Source organism: Pogona vitticeps, chromosome 1, assembly GCF_051106095.1.
Source record: "Pogona vitticeps strain Pit_001003342236 chromosome 1, PviZW2.1, whole genome shotgun sequence".
Lineage (NCBI taxonomy): Eukaryota > Metazoa > Chordata > Lepidosauria > Squamata > Agamidae > Pogona > Pogona vitticeps.
In genome coordinates, this window is record NC_135783.1 from 199,187,708 (window position 1) to 199,212,960 (window position 25,253).

The following is a 25,253-nucleotide window of genomic DNA, read 5'->3' on the forward strand; positions in this document are numbered from 1 at the left end:
TAAAAAGATTTAGAAATCTGAGTAATCCAAACACTACTTTCTATGGCCAGAAATCTCCCGCAGCGGCAGAAGAAAACCTATGGCTCATAAACCACACCTGTTCCAAATTCCTGGAAGAGGGATCTATCATGTCTGGAAACACAGTCCAGTGGGTAAACAAGTGACAGTGGCAACTCCTTCGGCAGGTGGACAAGCAATGCTGGCAAGGATGTGGTGCCTCCTCCAGACGTTTGGTGGTGGAGTACTCAACTTGGAAGTGCAGGTTTTCACAATGACTATTCTCTTAGCAGGCCCTCACTCCCAACAAGGGGAGCTCACATAAAAAGCTGGATGAGGCCATTTAACAGATCAGAGGCAGATCTTTTGTAAAACTAATAAACTGTCCTTCCCAAACCTAACAACCCTCAAACATACCTTCTCGAAGGCTTTCAGGGCTGGGATCTGATGGTTGTTGTGGGTTTTTTGGGCCATTTGGCCGTGTTCTGGAGGTTTTTTTCCCTAACATTTCGCCAATCTCTGTGGCCAGCATCTTCAGAGGGCAGGCGCTAGAAGACCAGAGCGCAGAGTTCTGACTCCTGTCCTCTGAAGATGCCGGCTACAGAGACTGGAAAAACCTTAGGAAGAAAAACCTCCAGAACATGGCCAAACAGCCTGGGAAAACAAACAACAACCAACCCTCAAACAATTTGCATTGCAACAGAAACAACTTGGAATAATATACTCTTCTTGGAAAATTCCGTAATTTGTTCCCAGCTGCCCCACAGATTGCTGCTAAACTCAGAGAGAGAGGGTGTGTGTGTGGGGGGGGGGCAAATGGATGTCATGGCTCTTGACAAAGCGATGCCCCTACCCGCGAACAAAGTCTTGTAGGGCAAAAGCCCCACTGCGACAGCGAGTGTCTTGCCTTCGTAATTTCGCCCTCCTAATCGCGTGAGGAAAGCCGGGGGGGGATTTGAAAGGCCCAAGCAGTCCGCCCCCCCTCGCTGCCTCTGTTGTCTGAATGGGGCACCAGAGAGCGGGGAAGACCGGCCAGGGGGTTACTTGCCACCTCAACACTTTCCCTCCCTGCCGCTGGGTTGGGACAAACGGGCGCGATGGGGGCCCCCGGACGGCCCCCCAGAAAGAGGGCCGTGCCCCTTTCCTCCACCTCCTCGCCTGCCTAAGAGGGGCGCCCGCACGGTGGCCTCTGGAGAGGGTTGAGGGTCGCCTTCAGCCCCCTCGAACCTGGAGCTGCCCCTAACAGCCCCCCCCCAAAAGTCCCTCAGGGGACCCTCAGGAAGGTGTGCGCTCGCCCTCCCTCCCTCCCTGGCCGGGTTTTATCTCTCCGGGAGCCTGGGCTCGGCAGGAGGAAGGGAAGGGGCCGTTCCTCCTCCACCTCCTCTTCTTCCTCCTCCTCCGGAGGCCAGCGAGTGGCTCGGGAGAGAAGGCGGGGCCGGGCCGGGCCGGGCCGGGTAGGCGGCTGGTAATTTCCCGGCCGCGGAGGAGGCCGGGCGACCAGAGGGGGTCGGCGACGGCGGCGGGTGAGGAGACGCGGGGGGAAAGCGGCCCTTCCAAGCAGCTTGGCTGACGGCGACGCCTCAGGGGGAAGAGGGAGAGACAGAGAAGTCCAAGGCGGACCCCACGACCCGCCGCCCCGCTTTCGTGTCGTCGCTATGGAGGTCGAGGGGCCGCAGGTGAGAGCGAGGGGCCGCCAGGTGGAAAGGGAAGGGAGGCCCCCCTCCCCCCTCCCCCTCGAGGCTTCGGGAGAGGCCCCATTGGAGGGCAGGCCTCTCTCTTGCTCTGCGCTTCTCTTTTCGGGTCACTTGGGAGGGAAGGAGGGGCCGAGCGGGCGGGAGGCTGCGTTTCCCTCTATTGCGGGGGCGGCGCTTTCCCGTTGGCCTCGTTCTGGTCTAGCTCCGCCCAGCCCGCCGTGACGTCAGTGTCACCGCTAAGGCGCTGCTGACTCACGGGCTTGGGGGAGGGCGGGGATGGCAGAAGGGCGGAGGGAGGGGGCTTTCGCCTGGGATCGAGGAAAATGGGAGGGATCTTGAGCTCCCACTTCGGCTGGGGGAAGAAGTGCCTCTGAGCGTGTGCAGAAGGACGCGGCTCTTTTCCCCCCCTCCTCTAATAGTCCCCGTCTGCCTGCCTCGGGGATTGGGCGTTAAATGACAGGGATCCCGAATGCCTTCTTAAAAGGCTTTCAGCATGGCTTGAATTCATCATCCTCTTAGAAATGCAAGGGTGGAAGGGGGGAGGATCCTGTGGATCATGGAATCCAGCCCCTGTCAAGGAGGCCCAGCGGAGGGCATCGAATTCCCAACCAGACCTCAAGCCCCGAACTATCTGGCAGTCAGTTTTCTTCTGTGATTAATTCTGAAGTGAATCCGGTTTGGAAGGAGTGGGGGCAGGGGTGGGAAGGATGATGGAAAACAGGTTTGAAGTGAGTGCCTTGGGTTGTATCATGTGAAGGTGCTTCAAGGAGCAGGAGGGGCGAGAAAGGAAAACAGCCACTTTGGGGTGCATGATCTCCCTTTACAAGGTTGGCAAAGGGAGCTGTTGTCTCTTAATGGCAGTGGGACAGCGATACAGCTCTTCACATCGTGTTCAGTAACCCGATTTTTGGCTACAAAAATCTTCAAGGTGGTTGATGCTAGGATTTTTTTTATTTTTTACATGGAGGGGGGGGGGGAAAGTGCAGCAAAACAGTTTTAGGTTCTCATGGGAACCTGTCGGGAAGTAGAGACACGATACAGGATCGGTGCCTACATGCTGTGAAAAGTTTGGGATGGTTTCATAAATGTTGTTATCCCATATTATGATCTAGTGGACTCTTATAGAAGTGCCATGCTCAGCTGTTGGTACACAGATGTCCAAAGCCTACCTTTTTAGTCACACCATTAGGCTTCTCGTGGTCTCTTAGTCTGTTGCAAAGACAACAGAGTCTTTTACGCCTCGAAGGCTAAGGAATTCTACTTGGCATACTGTTTTGAGGGCTGCAGCCCAATTGCAGCTGATGAGGTGGGCTGTAAAAACTACAGTAGTACTAAATAGAATCTGTTGGTCTTTATGATGCCACAAGGCTCTTTATGTCTAGATGTGCTGTATCACTAAAGGAAAGGTATCAGCAACTTTGCAGTTGTACGTTTTTAAAGGGTTTAGCTTAGAAGTTCAATCCTTTGCATGTCTGCTTGGAAGTAAGTTCATTGGGGCTTATTTCCATGTACCACGTCTTAATCTGTTTAGTAGAGTTCCCCTGAAAAGCTACTTTAACAATAATGGGGACCCACCAAGAACAGTGTGGGAAGTGGCACTGATAGAGAAGAGAAATCAGAAAAATCAACTCCTGCCAGCTCCTCTTCTCCAGTAGGAAACCTCTAGTGGCTCTTGGGAGTACCCACAAATGGATTAACTCCTGTTTGCTCAGCGGCATGTCTGGATGCTAGCCATCAAATTTTCCTTGTGTGTACTTTTATTTTATAATTATTTTCTGTAATAGAGCTATATGTACACATTTTGGACAGCTATTTATAAAACATTATAATATTGTAATGTATTTTACAAATGCATTACACTACATTACAGCTGCTTGCTAGAGCAGCTTTTCAGGAGGTGCAGGGCTTTGGGATAGCATTGATGAGGGGGGGGATCTTCCCACATCCTGTAGCAGGAGTGCCCCATAAGAAGAATTCTGCTCACGCAAAGTCCGGATTCAACACGAGAAAGAGAAAAAAGCAAACATTGCACGCTGTGAAGAATGAAAATATCTTAATCCAATGGTCAAAGTGATAAGTGTTGGTGACCCACCCATCTGGAGATGGTGTTACATAAACCTGGCGCCACTGAAAAGGACCTCTCCCTCTTAGGCACCACTATCTAATCTCACTGGGCCCTCAGAGTAGGCTTATTGCCAAGTGCCACACTAACAACAAAGTGGATTCATCTGGGTTTAATACATAAGTCAATCCTGCCCCTATAAAAACTTCTCACACACACAAAAAATGTCTCCCTGTTTGAGAAATTGTTTGCGAGACTTGGATTAAACCATGTCCAAGAAAAGATACTTGCATGTCTCTCTGGTTTCTTTAACCACGTATTATTTCTTTTTTCATTTGTGGTACAAAGCTCTTGCAGGTTTGTACTGGAAAAGTACATATGTTAGGCGTAGATTTTGATAGCTTCTCACTCTTTCCCTTGCATTCCTAGAAAGTGACAGACTAAGAGCTTGAATGCGTTATTTTTTTTTGGACTGTAGTTCCCAGAATCCCTTAGCATGACTAGGGTAAAGGATGTGCTCGGTAAAAGATTCTGGGAATACAATCCCCAAAAAGTAATCTTTTGAAGCTCTGGTTTGACTTGCATGATCTAGCAAGGGTGTTGTAATCTCTCCCATCTGCTGCTAGTTTAAAAAAAAATGCCTGGAAACGCCTTCTACCCTTGGTTTCTCAAGAGTGGGAGCGAACGGTGCCTTGATAAGGAACGGAGGTTTACTATGGTCTTGTTGAATGTAAGGAATAGAACTCTATTTTCTCTGTAAACTTGTACTTTACAGAGCAGAAGGGTGTGAAATGTAGAACATATTTTTAAAAAATCCTTTGACATCTTTTATTTATCTCTCATAACTGCTTTTTCCTCTACCTTATAATTTGTGGTCTCTTAGGACTTGGCTCTACCTCCATAAAATTTTATAGTACAGTACTGTTAATCGTCTACTTACTTACTACAACAGCAAAGTTGGCCAGTCTCATTTGCTACAGGATAAGCCATGTGTTGAAAATGAGAATGGGGACCTGTGCTTGCATTTCATGGTGCTTTTGGCATATGGCCCCCATGGACAGAAATGGCTATCACAATTTAATGCTGTGCTACTCAATACTGAAAGTCATTTTTGTCTGCAGAGGATAAGAGTGACAACTGTGCAACTATAGACATCATCAACAAAAAGGTTGCTTTTACAGGAGTCCTGCTGCATAGGTGTGTCTGCCTTCCTATGGGAATTTCAGTTCCCTTTCATTCAAGTTAAGCCAAAATGTCAATACTGGTTCATACACCTCCTGTACACACATGTTAAGGGCCAACACCTTACTTTCAAATTAAGTACCAGCACTCTATACTTCTAGGGCTATGGAACTGCGTCTGACAAATCCTGAATGTTGAACAGAATTGGGTTGGATCCGCCTGATTTGGATATGGGTGGGATCAAACTAAAGGGATTTGAACCAATTTGGGAGAAAACAGAAGTTATGTACTTGTTTTATAAGCCAGACAGTATGTTTCCAGCTGCAGGATATACAGAAAACACTTACAACGGCTGTGATTTCTCATGAATGATGCGAGCCCTCTCATTGCTTGAGCCATACTGAGGTTTCTCCTGTGCTATGAGGAGTTGTGAGCAGGAGCAAAAAATGATGGAACTCTATTATTTTTTTCTTTTTGCACTAGTTCTAGAAATAATAAATAATCATGTGCCATTGGGTCTTTCCCGATCCATGGTGTCCTTTTCTAGCTCCATACAGGGGATAAAAATAATGGACACTTCAGCCTTCAGAGTCGCCCTTGTTAAAAGTACAGGAGCCGCATTCTCTGCATCTGGTCATCAGGACCCTGACGAAAGGATAGGGAGCAATCTCGACAAGGAAGGAAAACGTTGTGAGCTTCAGTTGTGTTGATAACCTTAACCAAACACCACCACACAAATTATATTAGGCTGTTACCACTGCATGGTTACATTGGTTTTGTGGGAAGACAGATGGTACAGGTATTAGGACCAATGAGACAGATCTAAATGAAAATGTGTGTTGACCCTTCTGAAGGGCAGAAAATGAGTTGGGAGCCGAGCAGCAGCCTTTACAACCAGTGGTCTTTTAGCACTGATTGTGCAGGCCATCAGAGATTTAGGTATAAATTGTAATAGACCAAGCAGTACCTGGAATTTTGAATGCTGGGGTTTTTGTTTTTGTTTTGGACTACAGTTCCCATAATCCTTTAGTCGGAATTCTGTATCCATTGTCACTTGGTTTCCTCCACCACCATATACTTCTGTATAAACCTGTGGCTAAATACTACACTCCATGGCTAAAATCCTGTTGCTTAGGATAGGAACATTCAGAAAGTGTAGTCCCTTCCTAACTGGCTTGGCATGTGCACATGTGCTTTCTGAGAAATGTGGTGGTTAGGAAAAGGTTGAAAGTTGCGCATTTTTGTATGCTAAACGACAGGATTTCAGCCCGTGTGTCTAAAGAAGTGGACTGCAAGCTGTGAAAGTTCACACTGAAATAGATCTTTCACTCTTAAATTTGCCACAAGACTATTGTTTTATTTTTGCTTTAATTTAGTTATACATGCAACTCCCTCCTCCCAAAAAAGGTACAATTTTCCAGCCTTTGTTGGTTAAGATCCTATGTTTGTTTGGGGGACCATTACTTCAGCCTCTGTACTTTATCATAAACACTGTAGTAGTGGTGATAAGAGCTGCAACCTGATTAAAACATTTTAATTAACTAATCATACTGGCTTAATTAAAATTTAATTGTGGGAAAGGTATTCCCTCTGCCTATTAAAAAAACAGGAATGGCATTGGTGATCTACAGGGTTTCTTGAAAAAATAAGTGCCTTAAAAATTTTATTAAAGAAAAAGTAAATCTGCTCTCTGATTAATTGGGGGTTAAGTTTTATGTGACTATAAGATTTTAATCAATTAATCTAATGTTGCAGCCTTATTTGTGCGAGCTGTTGTGAAGTCCTAGGGATAAGGGGAAATTTGTTTCCACTAAAGTAACAAACTACATTTACTTTCTGATACACTTTTTTGCTCCTACTTCCAAACATCAGGATCGGAATGATAGTTGTGAATAATGCCAAAGCAGATTTACCAAGAATTCTCTTAACATTTTTTCCTAAGCTTATCAAAAGTGCAGGCACACAAATAAAAACAAACCAATGAGAAAGCTATAGCATAATTTGGAAAAAGCCACATTTCTGGATCATAACTATGCCAACATAGTTATAAGTAAATAGTTTTTTTATATATAGTTATACATATAAGTAAATTTTTGGAGCTCTTTTGAATGGTAAGAAAAGTGAAAAAAAGTTTCCTCAAATTTATTCAGCCGTCTGGAGATTTTTTAAAAAAGGTGAGTGGGTGGGTGGAAAAGAAACAGACTTTGGGCATGATTATGTCTGACAGTTTTAATAGTTCAAGATGGAACAGAGATGTTTTTATGCAGACAAAATTTGTTGGTCAATCAATGTTTGGTGCTAAAAGCATCTTGGTGTTAATTTTTCCCTCTTTGAAAAAAAAAGCCCAGACACAGCTGCTGTTTTGATACTTTGGCTTGAAGTGTTTCAGGAAAAGTGTGTGCTGTGCACATTTTCAATGATTTGAGAATATTTATCAAATGAGAAGTACGAACAATGGCAGAGGACGTTTATAGGATGCTAATCCTTAATTTCAAAGAACACCAAAGGCATCCTCAGTCTTGAAGTTAGTAAACCTGCTTGGCTGTCGTCAGTCTCAGTTCCCCTCAAATGGCCCTTTTGTATTCTGTAGCGTGCAAACCTCAGTGCTTTGAAAGCCAGAAAGAAGCTGGGAGTTGTGCAATCATCTCCTGTCCTTGAGGGCAGCTTTTTTTTCTTTTTAAATGAGCCTTTTTGGAGCCCAGTTCTAGAAGTCAGGCTATGCTGGTTACCAAGAGAAAAGAGAGTGGAGGTTTTGACCTATGATCAGTATTGAGACATTAGGCTTCTACTATTAATTCTTGGCCTCTGACAACAGTGCTAACTGTAAATCTTCTTAATGAACACTCTGTATGTCATTAGTCCTGGGCAGAAAATACAGGGCTGTTTCACTGTCTTGTGCTGTCAGAAGAAAATAGAGCAGAGGAAGTGATGTTAATTTCTCCCCTCTCGAGGTTTTGGGGGGTAGTAGAACCCATTTCAAGTAACCTTATGCAGCCATTTCTTGTTTTGAGCATCTACCCATCTAGGGCTTGTGACTAGAAATTTTGTTTGTTTGCTTGTTTTTAAATTTAGAATTAATAACAAGAACAAACATCCATCCTGATACATAAGTGGCTTGTAAACTGGGCAGGGGATGTGTCCTTAGACATTTGGAGGGTTGAGTTGCCTCCCTCAATCGGTGAGCTGCCTCTGTCTTAACACAGTCATCTATGGAATGGCATGACTGGAATGAGCAGAACCAAAGGGTCAGATTTGTAAGCCAGATTGTAAAAACATGAAGAAATATGGGTCCTGTTCAGTCGTTGAGTATCTGGGTGAGCTGAATGTGTGAGGAAGGAGAAGAAGAAGAAGATAACCCTGCCCCTACTTGTCATTGCTTTGCTGACACCTGGAACAGGTATGGAGAGGGAAGATCTGTCAGTTCTTGAAGGCTCTCCATGCAAGTCATAATGTCAGGAAACTGTGGTTGTGGCTCTCATGGAGAGCCTTCATGGACTGACCAGCCTTCTTTCTTCAGACCTATTACTTTGATTGAGCAAACAAGTGAGGGTAGCCAGCACCCTCTTTTCCTGCATTCAGCCCTTGGGCTGAAGTTAAAAAATATATATATATACAAGTACTGTAATATATAACAGACCCAAAGAATCAAACTCTCTCTATACATATGGAAAAGCAGTCTGAGTAGAGGGTGATCTGGAATGAAGAAGCAAGAAAGGGAGGTTGTGTTGAGTGCCTTTATAATTCTTTTTCTTCTTCCTGCTTTGGTACCTTTAATTGTCCTCCTATCCACTTGATTCCATAGACTGGTCTGTAGAAGTTAAACGCACCTTTGGAATCTCAGAAGGAGAGAAGTATTAGGTGAGGGAAGGGTTAAGCAGCTTTTCCCCCTTTTAAAAATTTGAAATCTCCCCCACCCTGTACTGCTTTGCCTGAAAAAAAAAGGTCATCAGGGCATGTGTGCATTGTGAGTAGTTAGGCTTTTAGAGGTGCACGGCTCTGAGCAGAAATTTGGTTGGCACAGGTTAAACATTATTTTGCTGTAGGCGTATTTTGAAATTCAGCCAAAATGAAAAAGTTCACTATAGATTAACAGCCTAGTTAAACTTTGTTTTGGCCCTGTCGCTACATTCCATTCCAGAAGCAACCTATTTCTTTAGTTGAGTACATACTTTGAAAACTTGGAAAAACTACACTCTGGTGATTTTTCATTTTTCTGACAAAAGCTTGCTCTGGGGAAAAGTTGAACTCCACACCGAAAAGGATACTGAAGAGTGTAAATATTAGTAAAATGTACTAAAAGTACAGTCTCTGGAAGCCTTTTCTCTGCTGCTTATGTAACCACCCACTTTTATAGTAGGGAGCAATCAAGCAAGTGGTACCTTTGCCCCCAAGCCCCTGAAAGCACTATCAGGATTGAAAGCCTGATTTCAGGGCCCTTGAATGCGATGGATCAGAACTGGTTAGCCTGATAACTTTATTAATTCTTGCTTTTATAAGATTAAAAAAATTTAAACTGGCTTGTGGGAACGATTAAAAAAAATAGAAGAAGCCAACATAAGGGAAACCCATTCTGTTGTAACATTCCCCTGTGTCACAGTTCAAAGTTTTAAGGTGTTTACTGTATACATTAATCCTCTTGTATCCAGAGCCAAATTACATTACCATACTTTAAAAAAAAAACTAAAGGGAATCTGAGGGCATGCTTTAAAAGTAATCTGAGGGCATGCTTTAAAAGTAAGCCAAAAACTAAGAGGAAACACATAGGAACATGTAGTCCTGCTCAAATTTGTGGTTTTTTGAGTTCCTATCTTGTGTTTATATGTTTCTGTTCTTCCTTCTTAATATAATCAGCTGCTTTTGCATTTCCATTTCTATGCTCTAATTGCCCAAATTATCCTAAAACTAAAAGAATAGTAATGGAAATAGGGCTCCAGTCTTATATACACTTTAGCTGTGGATAAATAATGTTCAAGTCGTTGGATTTCACTTCTGTGTTCAGGCTTCTGAACAGCTCTCAAAGAGCCCTACAAAACTTAATAGACCTCTAGGGAAAAACAGAAGTCAGTGCTTGTCACGTCAGACACTTATCCCAAATAAGGAGTAAACTCCAGAATGAAACCAAAGAACCACTGACAATCGAATCAAAATTCATCTGAGTACTGTATCAAGGTGTAAGCTTTTTTTCTGTTGTAATAATTCCAGGCAACATGAGCTTGTCTATTTATTTACGTTGCTTCTATGTTCCGCAAGCACAACAATACTTCAAAACAGTTGGAAAAAATGCAGAAGTCTTACAGCTTATGAAGAAAACTGTAGGCAGAAATGCTTAAAATATATATGAAAACTAAACTTAAGTTGTAGGTGAGTACTTAAGTCAGCCTTCAGTCCAAAATATCTTTTTAAGAGTAAAAAAGAACAATGAGAATGTTTCAGTTCCATTCTAAAAAGACAAGAGCTTATTGAAACAGAAAAAAAAAACCCATAAAACACACACACACACAAACAAAAAACCTGTACCTTCTCCAAAACACCAACATCCTTAAAGGTAAAAATACATTAAAGAAAATGAATTTTTTTAAGCCTCTAAGCATATTAACAAGACACGTAAAATAGTTCTAAATGCTCACCCTGGCAAACCAATTTGTATGTATGCAGGAAAATCCATGTTGATTGTGTTGCTGGCTTTTGGAAATGGAGTTGCTGTGCTGCTATATGATTGTTAGTTTTTGATGTTTGTTGCCCAAAGTGGCATGCAATTGCGATGATGTGATGAATTCCTGAGTGCTTCTGTGTGTGTATGTGTGAGAGAGATCTCTATATAATTCTTTCAGTTGTTTACCTTTCCCTTCGAGCTATAAACAAACCTTTCTTTATGGCTTGGAGGTTCAAAAGTTTAAACATCCAAGAATAATTTTTCAATGGAAAATTATATTATTCTTGCTAGAGATGGGGATATTCTTATACACAGGTGGACATAACAAGGGTCTGTCCTCCTGGTGCCAGACTGTCCACTCACCCTTCTGCTGCCGCCATGGGCTCCATACTCCCTTCCTATTGCTCCTATTGCTCCACCTGTGCAGGGGTATTTGTATATACGAATATACGTACAGTATTCGTATATATGAATACCCCCATCTCTAATTGTTACACTTAGTGAATCAGTATCTGGCAGTTTGCCACTGTGTCACTGTTTTGAGTAAAAATTTTATTGAGCCTTGAGTAACAAATGTTGGTAACAGAAAGTACCTAGACCCCCGGAAACCTACAAAGTCAGAACATTACCACACATAATACTGTATCTCTAAGATCTTAAAACTACAAAGAGTGCATATAAGTCCTTCATACACCACCTCCATGTTTACACATTGTAAGATAAACAAGTTCATTATAATATAAACATGCTCAGCTGTCAGGATGTTATTGTTTAGTGACCTTGCTCGGCTATAGAGCTGGTTAACTGTTTTGGAATGACTGTAGTACACTATTTTTCAAACCTCAATTCTCCAGAACTCTTCACTGGTTACAGATAGTATAAAACTTAGGTTAAGTCCTAAATTTCAAAAATTGGTCCACATGTTCCACCTCTCGTTAAGCCAGGTGACCATCAAGGTGAAATGGAGTTAAAACATTCCACATGGGACAAGAGATCACAAAGATATCGGGTGCAGTCTCTCATAAAAAACAAGAAGACTTGCAAATATCTTAGAAATTAACAAGTTTTGTTTGGTGTAACGTTATGTGGACTGTATCTGAAGACGTGGGCTGCAGTCCTTGGAGGCTTACCCCAAATAGAACCTTTTGGTCTTCAAGATGATAGAAGATTCTTTGTTATTACTGTACTGCAACAGATTAACAAAGCTACCCATTAAGAGTCTTCTACCATGGTCCTGCTTTTACTGCAGTTTTTAAATGTGTGGGTCTGCACTGCATGTTTACTTTGAACAAGAGGTATTTTAGAGACTGAGCTTAATAATTACTGTAATCAGATTTCCAAATATATGGGAGAAAGTGGAGGAGGATGCTCCATGGGGCTACATTGAAAGTGTTTGCTTCTTTTTGCTGGCCATTTGCTTTGTACAGCAGCACAAGAGTTCCCAATGTTTTTCAACTTGTGGCTCCCTTGACTTACTGGCCACTTGCTGTGGCTCCCCAATACAATATTTTTGGTAAGGAGGGGAGAAGGGAGGGGGAAGCCCACAGAAGCACTTTGGAGGATTCTGTGGTCCCCCAGGCTGGGTTTGGTGTGCCCCCAGAGGCTGCCGCACACTGTTTGGGAAACATTGCAGCAGTACCTTATGTGATGATACACCATGGGGTGTAGTGGATAGAGTGACAGACTAGCACTCACAAGGCCTGGGTTCAAGCCTCTGCTCAGCCAGGGAAACTCACAGGGGGTATGAAATTGGTAAAAGCATTCCTTAAAATATTGCACTTACCTTGAAAACCATATTAGGGTTGCTATAAGGTTCTGACCTGACACAGCACAGAACAACAACAGACACTGAATAGTACAGTAGTTGCTTATTTCATAATTGCTGGTAAAGGAAATGTAATGGCTAGGAAATCCATGGAGTAATGTTTCCAGGTTCTGATTAAAAAACAGGTTTAATAACAGGAAATTTGAAATGGGATTTTCTCTTGTCTTAAATTAAAAAACAAAGCAGCATGAACCGCATCATCCCAATATATGTGACAAAGATCTATCTTTATTTACGCTTAACATGAAGTTAGCTGGTGGTGATACTTCTGGCTGGCTCCAGTCAGCGTTTGTGGTTGTAGACAAATAAAAGTCTTAGAAAGTGAGAGTTAAAGATAATATGACAGGGCCATTCATTGTTGCCTCTGGAGTTCACTCCCTTTATTTGCCTCTTGCTTTTGGTCAGACTAGTTTTGCAGGATTTTTAAACCTCTTTCACCGAGCTCAGCAAGGACGTAGGCGGTTATGCAAGGTGTGTGAGGAAGGCCACAATTAAACAGAAGATAGTAAAATGGTCTCATTGAGTGGTAATGATAATTTTTAATGAACATGAGAATAATTTTAAAACTATTTTTAAAAAGATCAATGACATCTAATAGTAAGACTAATTAGTAATTTAAATGCAAAGTTGGAAAAGTTTATTTGCAACAAATGAATGTGTTGTATAGATTACCTGTAAAGACTGAAGGGAAATTGGAATAATGTGTTTAATGATTGTCTTACAGATCTAATATGCTTAATGATTGATTATCTTGCTGATTGTGGGGGAGGGGAAGATTCTTATAGACTTTGGGATTTTTGCCCCTCCCCTCTCTTTTTTTGGAAAATTGCTTTTCCCAGAGATTTTGCTTGTCTGCGAAACTCAATCTATGTGCAAAGTCTGACAGAATAATGCAAGAATTTGTTGAATTGTCAAGAAATTACTTAACCAGCCAAATGATTTCATGTTGAGAAGCTTACGAACCAGACAGGAAGTATGATCTTGATCAGAATTACTCAAGAGAAGTGTTAGTAATTACTCTTGTGCAGAACACTAAATTGTAGTTTTTTTTTACTTGACTTGTTTTGTTCAAACCAGGAAACCATGGTTACATGAAATATAGACAACTTAAGAAGTTGTAATTAAGTTACAGGAAACTTCTGAAGTCCTCAGTTACACTGGAGAAAAAGATGGGAATTGTGTGTGTTGAGGTGTGTGTGGGGGGGAATAAATTTGAGGCGTGACCAGGCTTGTTCATGTTACGCTAAATCTTGACATCCAAACACCGCCTTGAGCAAGCGAGTGAAGCTGAACAAACAGTGGCTTAGCATTGGTTCTAAATGCACTCAATTTAACTAACACAAGCACATTGCTGCTCCTAGCAAGTTTTCAAAAGGTATGCTGCATGGACACTAATACATCTTAAGTATTTTTCCCATATATTGGCGGTGCTTCTTCAAGTCCTGTAAATGGGGCTTCCCATTTGGTTTTTATGTTATTTTGATGGTTTGCTTAGCGCAAGTATAAAATTACATGGTATCTACATTCGTCTTTAGGTTTTCTTAAACTGCTTATTATTTGCAGGTAGCGTGATTGGTCTGTTGGAAGAGAGCAAATTCGTTTGTGGAGTTAAAAGATGCTGAAGAAAAGTATCTCCCTAAGGGGGCGGGAAATCTTTTCTTTTACAGATTGTTCACACAGCATAGCTTCATCTGTTATTTGTGCTTCATGTTTCAGGACACCTTTGCTTGTTTTAGTTGGAATTGAGTTCTACCATCAGGTTACTCAAACTCCCTTTGAGTCTTTAGACAACTTTTGTATTACACCTTAATACGGATCTTTATCTTCAGCGGAGACGACGCCCCTCTTTTCCTGCCTTATAGCAATGTCATGAGACCTAGCGACATGCTTTTTTTGTGTGCCAATACAAATTGTAATTTCACGGAACCAAATTCTTTACTAGATTTTATGTTGTACGATTTGTTCAAAGAGATTGATTACTTGTATGATTCCATAGGTCACAAGCAAGTACTGGTTACCTTGTTAAATATCTGAAACAGTGTATGTTCGAACTAGCCTTATCATTTAATTGCAAAATAGACCACATTTTATTCTTTTGCAGTACTTCCTTTTAACAATTACTTGTTATTCTGTTCCTCTCTTATTACTACTGTAGTTGCTAACTTGTCTTAATTGCCGAACATTTTCATTGTGTTGGTCTGCTAATGTTGAAAACAGCTGAACAGCAGTATGCTTGATCCTGATGCAGTGTTTGGAAGGAAATGAGATTCCAGTGCATTTTTGCCTGTGGGATGGTGGCAGCAGTTCAGAATGCTATAGCCACATACAATGTATTTTGGTCCTTTTAAAGAGAAAGGCGGGGTAAAAATATTTTAAATAAATATTTCATATTATCATATTTCAAATCTTCCTCCTTTGTTCTGGTTTGGGTTGCTAATCATACCATCAACAGAAAAGACTGGGAGCGACATAAGTGGTAGATGCTGCATTTTTTTCTAGAATGGTGGCCAGTAAGATCTATTTTGATTTTTTCAGTAAAACTCCAAGATCAACCAGTTGGAGGTTGTTGCAGATATATATCATTACAGTGAAACAAATTTAACTCCTAGAATTTGTTTTGAGTACCAGAACTGAGTAGAGCTTATAGTTCTTCTGCACAAACTCTACTCTGTTTTCCTCAACTTTTCTTGGTTTCATTAGTATAGGCAATGGTTCTTAACCTTTGTTACTCGGATGTTTTTGAACTGCAATTCCCAGAAACCCCAGCCAGCACAGTTGGTGGTGAAGGCTTCTGGGAGTTGCAGTCCAAAACTCCTGAGTAACCCAAGGTTAAGAACCAGTAGTGTAAAGCAGTGGTTCTCAATCTTGGGTCCTCAGATGTTCTTGGATTACAGTTCCCAGAAATCCTGGTTAGCACAGCTAGTGATGAGGTTTAGCACAGCTAAAACTCTGGGAGTTTTAGTCCAAGAACATCTGGGGACTCCAGCAGGTCATTTTGAATTGTTCATTAATGTCAAGCAGCTGCTACTTAGCTGATCTGCTGCAAGCCACTCAGATATCTCCCAGCAGGCCCACATCTTATCTTTTGTGTCCCCCTGTTGCAGACTCTATCCTAATTTACCAGTAACCAGAGTTGCAAAAATCTAAGTGTGTGGTATGTATGTGTCTGTTGCATGTTCAGTATTTGTGTATTGTATGGAGTTATTCACTGATATTTATATCTTAGCTTTCCATTTCTATGCTTATGGGGTTCACAAAATTATTACTGTACTGCATGAGACAGTTATGAATATTCAGTACAAAATCTTAGCAACTTCACATGAAAGACAGTTGTTCATGTAAACACAAATGTTAACGTTTCCCACTCTAGTCTATTCCCACTTATGTTGAAGCAGCAACAGAAAATGGAGGGATGATATCTCTTTCCTGTTCTGTGGGAGAATAGATGTTTTCAGCTTGTGAACTGTGTTAGTTTTTTGGGTTTTTAAAAAACACATCATGTATACCTATATTTCACAGAGAACTGCTAGGAAGTACAATCAATTCATGCCGCTTTATAATTGCTAAGAAGCAGCATAATGGTCTGTTTAGAGGTGTTTGGTTTCCTATGATCCTCTGACTGTATGTTCTGGTGGGTGTGCTGTGCTTTGGACTGCGTCCCTTGTAGATGTTGCCACCCGTGCAAAGGCGCACCCTCGTCCTGCCCAGTGCCTCATTCAGAGTTCCAGTGTGACTTGCTGTTTCCCCCCTTGCAGCTTTGGAGTCCTGCCTTCATTGCATGACAGCTTAATCCTGCTATTGCCTGCTTAGCCTGAGAATATATCTCCATTACAAGTCTATTCTTTTTTCTCTCCCTCCTTGGCATTGACTGCTTGTGCAGTCATGACAATATGTCAGTAAAATGGTGTGAAAACCATGACTGATACTGACTGGATGGCTGATTTGAGACTCCCACTGCCAGGTTCTGGCCTTACCATAATGTATTCGATATGTTTGGCTGAAATCCTGTTGCTTAGCTTAACAAGGTGCAGTAAAGTAGGCTCATTGAATCAGTGGAGATTTGGTGAGTCGACTCCTCTGTAAGCACCAGCAATTTAAATGGGCCTACTCTAGTTGTGACTTAGGGTAAAATAAGTAGGAAAATATATTTGTTTCTGAGATATATTATCAAAGTACTCCAACCAGATTAAAATTCTCCTTGCTTTCTAGTAGTTACAATATGTTTTCCCCTCCTTGAATTCTCAGAACAGGCTTGAGATAAAATTCTTGGAGCATGTATTTATGATTTTTATTTTAAAATCAAAGCACAGAAAACTGTTAGATAATGCACATATGGTAGTTAATGCATAAAGTTCTATGTAGAACATGCAAAAATAATTTATGATGGGCCTTATTGAGAATTATAGACTACAAATAAACTGCTCAAGGAGTATGATAGCTGAGGCCAAGCAAACCATTACAGAGTTGCGTTTTGTCTAATAAAATGAGCAAGGTGGCTTTTATTGAGCTGTAAATCTGCTCTGTTACTGTGGTGAAAGTGTTGGAATACTAGTAATATCAAATGAAATCATGGATCCTAGCTTCTCCCTTGTAAACACACTTGCTCTCCTTCCCAGCATCTTATTTTAAACACCAAAATGCAGCTTGCTGATTTCAGAATACAAATGAACAGCACAACAGGATTTGAAAAATAATCCCAGTGGAGGGATTACTGTACTGAATTGTACAGTAGTTTACATGTAGCATTCCCCAACAGTCAAGATTATAATTTATTGGGGAGGGGGAAAACGGGAGGAATTTGAGACAATCCTTTCACCATTGTAGGGTGGAAGCAGGACGTATTCTGAGTCTAATAGCTGCTTCTTAGCACCTTTTCGTTTTAATCCCTGGGTGTGATTGCAAAGGCATTGTAATCTGGAAAGACAGGCTTGACTGTTTGTGGATACCATAGCAGAGGGACTAATGGCTTGCAGATACAGTAAATAGACTAGGCCCCCTACAGCTTGTTGAAACTGTGTAGGTGCGGCCTTGTAGGTATACAGATTCTTCTCTCTGTGTGTATGTTGGGGATTTCTCACATGTTGGAATTGTACAATTGCTGGCATATTTCACTTCTGCTTTGACATTTAAATAACATCTTGGATGTGTGATAGCTAAGATGTGAGCACTTCCGGGGGGGGGGGGGTAATAAGTACTTCAGAGTGGTTTTTGAAGTTTTACCATGCCCTAATTTTCCCTCGCAGAAAGAATAAAAATGGTGCTTGACATTGACAGTCACTTTCTTCCTGTAAAGGAGATTCCCAAACAAAGGAAATTACAACAGAATAGTCCTTTCAATAATTTTAGAATCGTAATACAGGTAGTTCCCCTACGTCACCCCCAAGTGAGAAAGATGTATGAAATGGTGTTTAAATTGTGGCTTAATTGCACATAGGAAATTGAAATGATTGCTAGAACAACCTTTGGGTTGGAAAGGTTTCTCTTTGCTGCTTGGGAAAGACCAGGAGTGAAAATATGTTTTGAAAACAAACTAGGAACAGTTTACAAGACTTTTACTCTCCCACAGTTCTCAGATTCATAATAATAAGTGTAACAGTAATTTTAAAAATAATAATAATAGTCATAATTGTTGCCGCAGTCTGAAATTTTAGGCTTGAGGGTGCCTCAGTTATTACTATAAAATCTGAAACACCAATTTCGCGGTAGATATAGCCAAACGGGGCGTTTAACTGGCAAAGCTGAAATCCACCAGAGTTATGAAAAATCGGTTTATGAGGAAAGCAGATCAAAAGGGGTTCAGACTGTACAAGAAAGAAATGTAGAGTACTTCTGAATCTGACCAAAACCAAGCTTTTTTCTTTATCCCATGATGCTACAAAAGAGCATAGCACCTGTAGACATTCCAGCACAACCCTTCATCTTGCCTGCTCAAAAGTAATTGAGGTGGATGGGACTTAATTTTGAAGTGTGTGTGTGTGTGTGTGTGTGTGTGTGTGTGTGTGTGTTTATAGATAGATAGATAGATAGATAGATAGATAGATAGATAGATAGATAGATAGATAGATAGATAGATAGATAGATAGATAGATAGATAGATAGATAGATAGATAGATAGATAGATAGATAGATAGATAGATCACAGCTATCATGATTTGATTTCTAGAAGCCTTTTGCCTTTATAGTAGACTGCTGGACTCTGTTAACTCCAGGTCAACCACAAGAAAACGAAATTGGAAAAGAACTGGAAAAAACCACGCACAATACTTTAGCTTTCTCTGTTCAAACTGAGGCTTTAATAGCAACTAAAATCAAAGATGGGAAAAGTGGCACATAATTCACTCTATAGGTCACTCTCTTTTCTTCAAAAAGAAACTTCTGAGGAAACCTACTTCCTCAGGGCTACAGGAAAGAGCCTTATGTTTTGGATTCGGTTGTAAGATACACCATTTTAAGGGGATTTTCTACCCAGCCCAGGGAGATCCGTCATGCCTTCCTTCAGGCTGAAACAAGCAGAGTTGCTTGGTTTTTATTAGTATTTTAAATCTGAGATACTTTATTTTCAAGCTGAGCCGGTTGGTTTCACTTAGGGTCACAATCTGGAGGCTTTGGGGGTTTGGTTTGGTTTTTGAGAAAGCATGTGAGTGAGAAGGTTGGTGGCGATCCATTGGAAAGAATCTGTTCTCTCCCAATCCCTGAGTTTCACTACATACTTTCCTGTAAAGATCTTCTACACTATAATTAATTAATTTTTTAAAGCCTCCTGGCAGGGATTTAAAACATTTGGACCACAGATAGCTTTTGTTATGCACCTAATATAAAATTCTAAATATGGGGCTGCTGCCTTACTCCTTTGTTTATCCTAATGCAAATATGTTTGCTAAAAGAGCAATAAGAGTTAATAGTCAAACTTTACAATGCACACAGAGAGTTTCACATAAAATGTATAACTGACTACCCAGATGGCAAATGCTGATATGTAAATCTAAAACATGAAATTTTCCATTGCGGTCCAGATGGCAGCTTAATGTGAATTGTTTAACATTTATGTTTATCTTATTAAAACTGCCTTTTATAAGTCCAGACTAAGCTAGCAATGTGGCTTGGAACAGACTCTGGAAAAGCGTATCAGTAAACGAGTAAAAACACCAAATGCTAGTCAGCATTTAATTTCTAAAAAGAGAGGTGTTCACACTCCAGCCTGCTGAGAAGCATATAATGTGCCCTGGAAGCCCTGTTCTTTCATTGTGGAGTGTCTAGGGACAGGTTGTGAGGCAAAAAGGCACTCTGCACACCATGGGGAATTTTGTTTGGGTAGGATCCAGACTTCCTGTAAGTGGAATTCTGCTCATGTGACACTCACACTGGAGAAGCAGCGCATGTGCTTCCGGAGGAGTGGAGCCCCATCTAGGACAGTGTTGTGGTGCTGTTGGCATGAACACCACTCAGCATCCCTTGGAAGAATGATGGGATGAACATGGAGGGTGTAACAATGATTAATCCAGGCCCCCCCTGCCCATAGACTATAGTTATTAATAGTAAACAACATACAGTTGTACAGACATGTCATTGGAGACTAAGGCTAAGATCATCCACATAATTACATTCCTGATCACTATGTACTGGTGTGAAAGCCGGACAATAAAGCAAGCTGACAGGAACATTTTTATTATTATTTGTTTGAAATATGGTCCTGGGTGAGAGCTTTGCAGATACTTTCTGGGCTGCCAGAAAGATAAGCAAGTCGGTTCTAGATCAAATCAAGCCTGAATCACATCTCTGGAGGCGAAAATGATGAAACTGAGGTGGTCCTATTTTGGGCGCGTCACGAGAAGACTAGGATTCTCTGGAAAAGACAATCATGCTTGGAAAGGGTGAAGGCCAAGAGGAAAATAAGAAGACTACATGCAAGATGGATCGACTCCCTAAAGGATCCATGAGCTTGAGTTGTGTTGTTGAAGGGTGCTGTGGAGGACATTGTGCAAATTGCTCATTCACAGAGACGCCATAAGTCCAAGGTGATTTGATGGCCTGAAACAACAACAAATGTACAAATTCGCTTACAGTGTTGGTTGGATAATACTGAGCGTCTAGCCTAAGAGCTGTTCCTGTGGAAGAGGAAAGGGATCCTTTTTGAAAAATCCCTCATGAATGTGAGAGGTGTTAATAGCCTTTGCGCCTTTCCCTTGGGCATTCCCCCTTCTTGGATTTGCTCAAAGAGTTATTTCCTTTGACATCATGTGGGAACTTGCAAAACTAAAAAAACAGAACAGAAGCCTTCTTGTGGAGCAACAAGTCACATGATAGACCATTCTGCATTTTTTAATTAGTAGTTGTTCTGAAGACGTGGTACAAGCAGAACTTGTAACATGTTATATATTATCACCTAATAATACATTATATATATAGGAAATGATCTGTTTGGAACGGTAAATATTTTTCGGACAGGGGGAAAAGCTGTATTTAAGACTAATTGAAATAGTTAGCTTATCTGCTAGCAAAAATATTACATGTATTCCACTAAGAGAAAAAGTGGTTGGTTCCTAAAGTTAAGTTAGTAAGTATGTAAAAGGCAACTGCTCCTACCTCTTCTTCTATTTAAAGTGCTCCCCCCCCCCATGCTAGACAGGCTGGGTAACTTTCATGACAGTGAATGCTGAAATCTGAAAACAACGGTGTGCAGTTAAACAAATGTCTGCAACAGCAGGTATGAATTTCAAGCCAAACTTCTTCACTGGTATTTCCTATTCTGTTTTTATTTTTTTAAAATCCCATCCTAACACTAACTCAGAAATTAAACTTGGAGAAGTCTTACATTGAGGACCACAGAGCACCCCTGAATGGGTGACTCTCACTTGTGTAACAGTAGCAGCAACAGCCCTTGTAATGAATACATTTAGACGTAGGATCTAAAATCCGGGCCCTGCAGTTTTATCCAGAACATATTGTAAATGCTCAGAGATGAAGGAACCATTTCAGATCGGCTGAGGAGGGTGAGCAGCTGGTAAACTACTGGCCCTTAATGAAGCCCTGCCATATTGCACTATCTTCAATTACTGCCAGACTTAATTAGTTCATTGTACCATGCCAATCTGGAGGGACCAAACCCTTACATTGTGGGCAGTCATAATAACTGGTACCGCTTCTTCATTGTTGCCCTTTATAGTGGAATTTTGCTGAAGAGGTTTTAAAAATACTCTGATTAGAAATGCATACATGTTCCTGTGAAATTTGGTGGCTGTTGACATGTACCTCCCAAGATCTAATTCCTGCTCTACTAGATAAGGTCAGAGATTCATCTGGTATGAACTGTTCCATAAAGAGGCTATTTTAATGCTTCTGCAAAGACTCATTTGCAAAATGGGAAGAAAAGATACTTCTTTTTTTTTTTGTTTAGCTCCTCTAAATGAGTAATCTTGAGTACAGCCATTAACAGAACTATTGTCCATTGATCAGTCTAAAACTTTTCAAATCCACATAGAAGTGTGACTACATGGTCAAATACTGTAGGATTTATTCCACTTATAAAATGGGTAAATTTGAAGTAATTTTTAATAACCACATCGAATTGGTCCAGCCCTTTTTGCTCCCCAAATCAGCTTTTTTTTTTTGCTGCGGGAGGGTTTCTGCTTTTTTTTTTCTAGCCAGAACTATTCAAACAGGTTTGTTCCTCCATGTAGCTAGCTATGTTCCTGTAAAAACTGGGCAGGCGGGGGAGACGTGTCTGTAGGTGGTGTCTGGGGGCTTGATGTTCAGGCAAACCACTGTGTGTTTGCTTTACTGTCAAACTACTACATTTCTGAAGAACATTTCTATGAAAAGACCAAGCAAATGCATGCACACAAAGTGGTGCTTGACAAAGCCTCTTTCCCCTTGCCTTTTAAGGGAGGACAAGGAACTCAAGCATGCATGCGCGCACGCACACACACACACACACACACACACACACACACACACACACACACACACACACACACACAAGCAGCACCAGCACTCACAGCTCTCTGCAAAGCCTCTCCTTCCCCAAATCACTTCTTTTTTTAAAACAACTTTCCCACTACCTCCTCCCCCACTCCATTGGCAGGCCTGTTTGTTTATTTAGTGCCTGCAAGATAAGATACAGAAATGGTGGGGGAAGTTCCTTTGAACTCTGCCACTTACAGGCACTTCATATGGAATTGCAACTAGAAGGCTTTTTCCCTCCTCTGCTTTTGTGGCCGTTTATATCGGAGAGAACCAAATGCCTTGCACCTGGGGGAGCATTTGCTGAATGGAATTTGACTCAGGATATTTTGGCCAGCCTGAGGGGAGGGCACATGGAGTGACGCTTGCAAGTTCCCCACTTCTGCAACAGCTGCAATTGAAGCCTCTGTTATGGAGGGTCCCTTACCTATCAGAGATGATTATGGGGAAGAGGAATAGAGGACTACACAAAAATCAGGGAATTGGGGAAGACGGCCTCTCCTTTTGTTCTGCCAACACGAATGCTTTGGTGGGCCAGAAACAACTGTGAACAGGAGTCCTACTGTCTTCAAAAGGCAGAGACTGGATTCAGATGGTGGGAGAGAGTTGCATGATTTAGCTATGTGTTCTGCAACAATTCTTCCCTCCCTTTCAACTGATCCTACTGGCAATCTCTACCACTTGGGTGTAAGCAAGAAAGTGATCTTCACTTAATCTTTTCATGTGAAGGCTGACAATCCTAATCCAGATGTTTTTGATGAATATCCAGTACTGTTGAAACACCGGTGAATGCCAAATGTAATTCTTGTTTGTAATTTTTTAGTGATCCAAAAGAGTTATTATGCAACTCAGAACTGTGATTCTTATCATTCACCCATAAATAACTGAAATGTGGGAGAAATTACATACAGTAATTGTTTGGGAACATTCACAAAATTAATCTTGGATTATCAGCATTTGTGTGTGAATGACAAAAGTCAACAAATTTGAGCCATTCAATGTATTTAATATGTGATAGCATATAGTATATAATATAATATAAATTAAAAAACAAACAAACCCTAAATTCTCTAAATTAGTCTGCAGACTGTTTCATCTGAAAACTGAACATAGCAACTCAGTCTAAACAAAAATATAACTACCTGTTCAAGTTCTAACACGGGAAGCAATAAATAAAGGTTTGGTGACCTTTTCTGTTTGAAGTAACAGAATCTAGGAGATATTAATTTTAAAATGAAAAAAAAAATACTGTTTAAATGACTATTTAAACTAACATTCAAGTCTGATGCTATGATGTTTTGAAAGTGCAGTTGTTACTATCTAGAGAACAGTATACTGTATCACAATATTTTTATGATGCCTTGATCTTGCTCATTTCATGCATGCGTGACAGGATTCCATAAGAATGCATAAGATAATTTTATGATAAGCATCAATTTTAATTTATCCTAACCTTGCAAAACTGCTCTTTCATCTTCCAAATTATTTTTCAATGTGTTCTCTAGGACACACACAAACTGTAAAAAGTTGTCCTTGTGTATTAGACCATTTTTAAAACCATAGCTGGCAAATACCATTATTAAAAATAACTAGAATGTTGCAGAATAGTGACCAAACTTTCATTTTCTTTCCCCTGAGGAGGCTTTTATTGTACAATCATCTTAACTGTTTCACAGAGCATTAGAGATGTAGGTGGTGTGGTGTGCAGGTTGCAATCTTCCTGCCTTTTCACATGGATTCTTTTGTGATTTTTTTTTCTTATCAGAAATAAATCTATGAGATGAATAGTTGCACAATGACTTTTGATTGATAGCACTAAGAACTGTGTATCTGAAACAGCCCAGATTTATTCAACAAGCAGAGTGTTAAGCAACCAGTTTTTGAAAATAATGCTTCTATATTAAAGACTAGCAATGAGCTGGTCATGGCGAATTCTTAGCAGATGATTTTTATACATGAAGAATTGGCATGAATTTCTGGTATCAAAAATACCTTTCTTTTTAATTCTGTAGAATAGTTCATTAGTTAGTCCGTTGTAGCAAAAAAGAAGGGTTATTTTGAGATACCTTTAAGACTAGTAGATTTATTATAGCATGAGCTTTCACAGATGCACAGCTGATTTTCTTGGGTGCAAATATAATTCAGAATGAACAGCTAGAATTTAAGAAGAGCTTTCAATTGTAGCCTTACTTTACTAAACACATTTCGGACAATCTTTCACTTATAATGGGATTCTGTAATTGCATTTTAAAAACTGTACACTGGAGCTAATTAGAGCATGCCAGTGATACATTTCTTGGAATCTGTCGGGTGTTGTTTTAGCAGTCTATGCACGCTGATCTTACTCACTTTCATTCACAAATGAGCCTGTTCCGTTAAGATCCATGGAACTCACTCCCTAGCACAAGCTATCGTAGGGAGTGGGCACATCACCCACCACCCTGCAGATGTCTCTACTTGCAGCCACATGGGCCGTTGGCATTGTGGCTGTGCCTGGCTATTTGTAGCTCTGTTTGCAGCAATAGGGGAGTATGCCTGTGGCGTCCCACCCTCCAGAGCCTGGAGGAGTGACCAGCAGATCAGTGGGGGAAATGGAAGTCAGTGGGCGGTGGAGAGCCAGGGAATCTGGCAGGACAGCCACCGCTGAGGAGAAACATTCCCAAAGGGAGGTGTCAGGGAAAGGAAAACTCGTGATTTTGGCTCATATCCCATTCAATGAAAATCCATTGAAAATAATGCCTCGGTTTATGAATTTTTTTTTCGCAATACGAAGCAAGTTTCCCCAAGATGCATTGCACCTGGGAGGTTTATAGCGCTGCCCCCATGCATGCTGGAGTCTGTGGGTAGCATCTGGCAACCTCTTCCTGAGCACAACACAGT

At 41.1% G+C, this 25,253-nt stretch overlaps 1 protein-coding gene across 1 annotated transcript in view; it reads left to right on the forward strand.

Moving 5' to 3' along the window:
- Positions 1-1,506: 1,506 nt before the first annotated feature.
- NFE2L2 (NFE2 like bZIP transcription factor 2) overlaps positions 1,507-25,253 on the forward strand; it is a 30,822-nt gene continuing 7,075 nt past the window's right edge. The window contains exon 1 of the mRNA XM_020806253.3: positions 1,507-1,673. Coding sequence (XP_020661912.3) covers positions 1,653-1,673 — 21 coding nt within the window. The 5' untranslated portion in view covers positions 1,507-1,652. The remainder of the gene's footprint in view (positions 1,674-25,253) is intronic.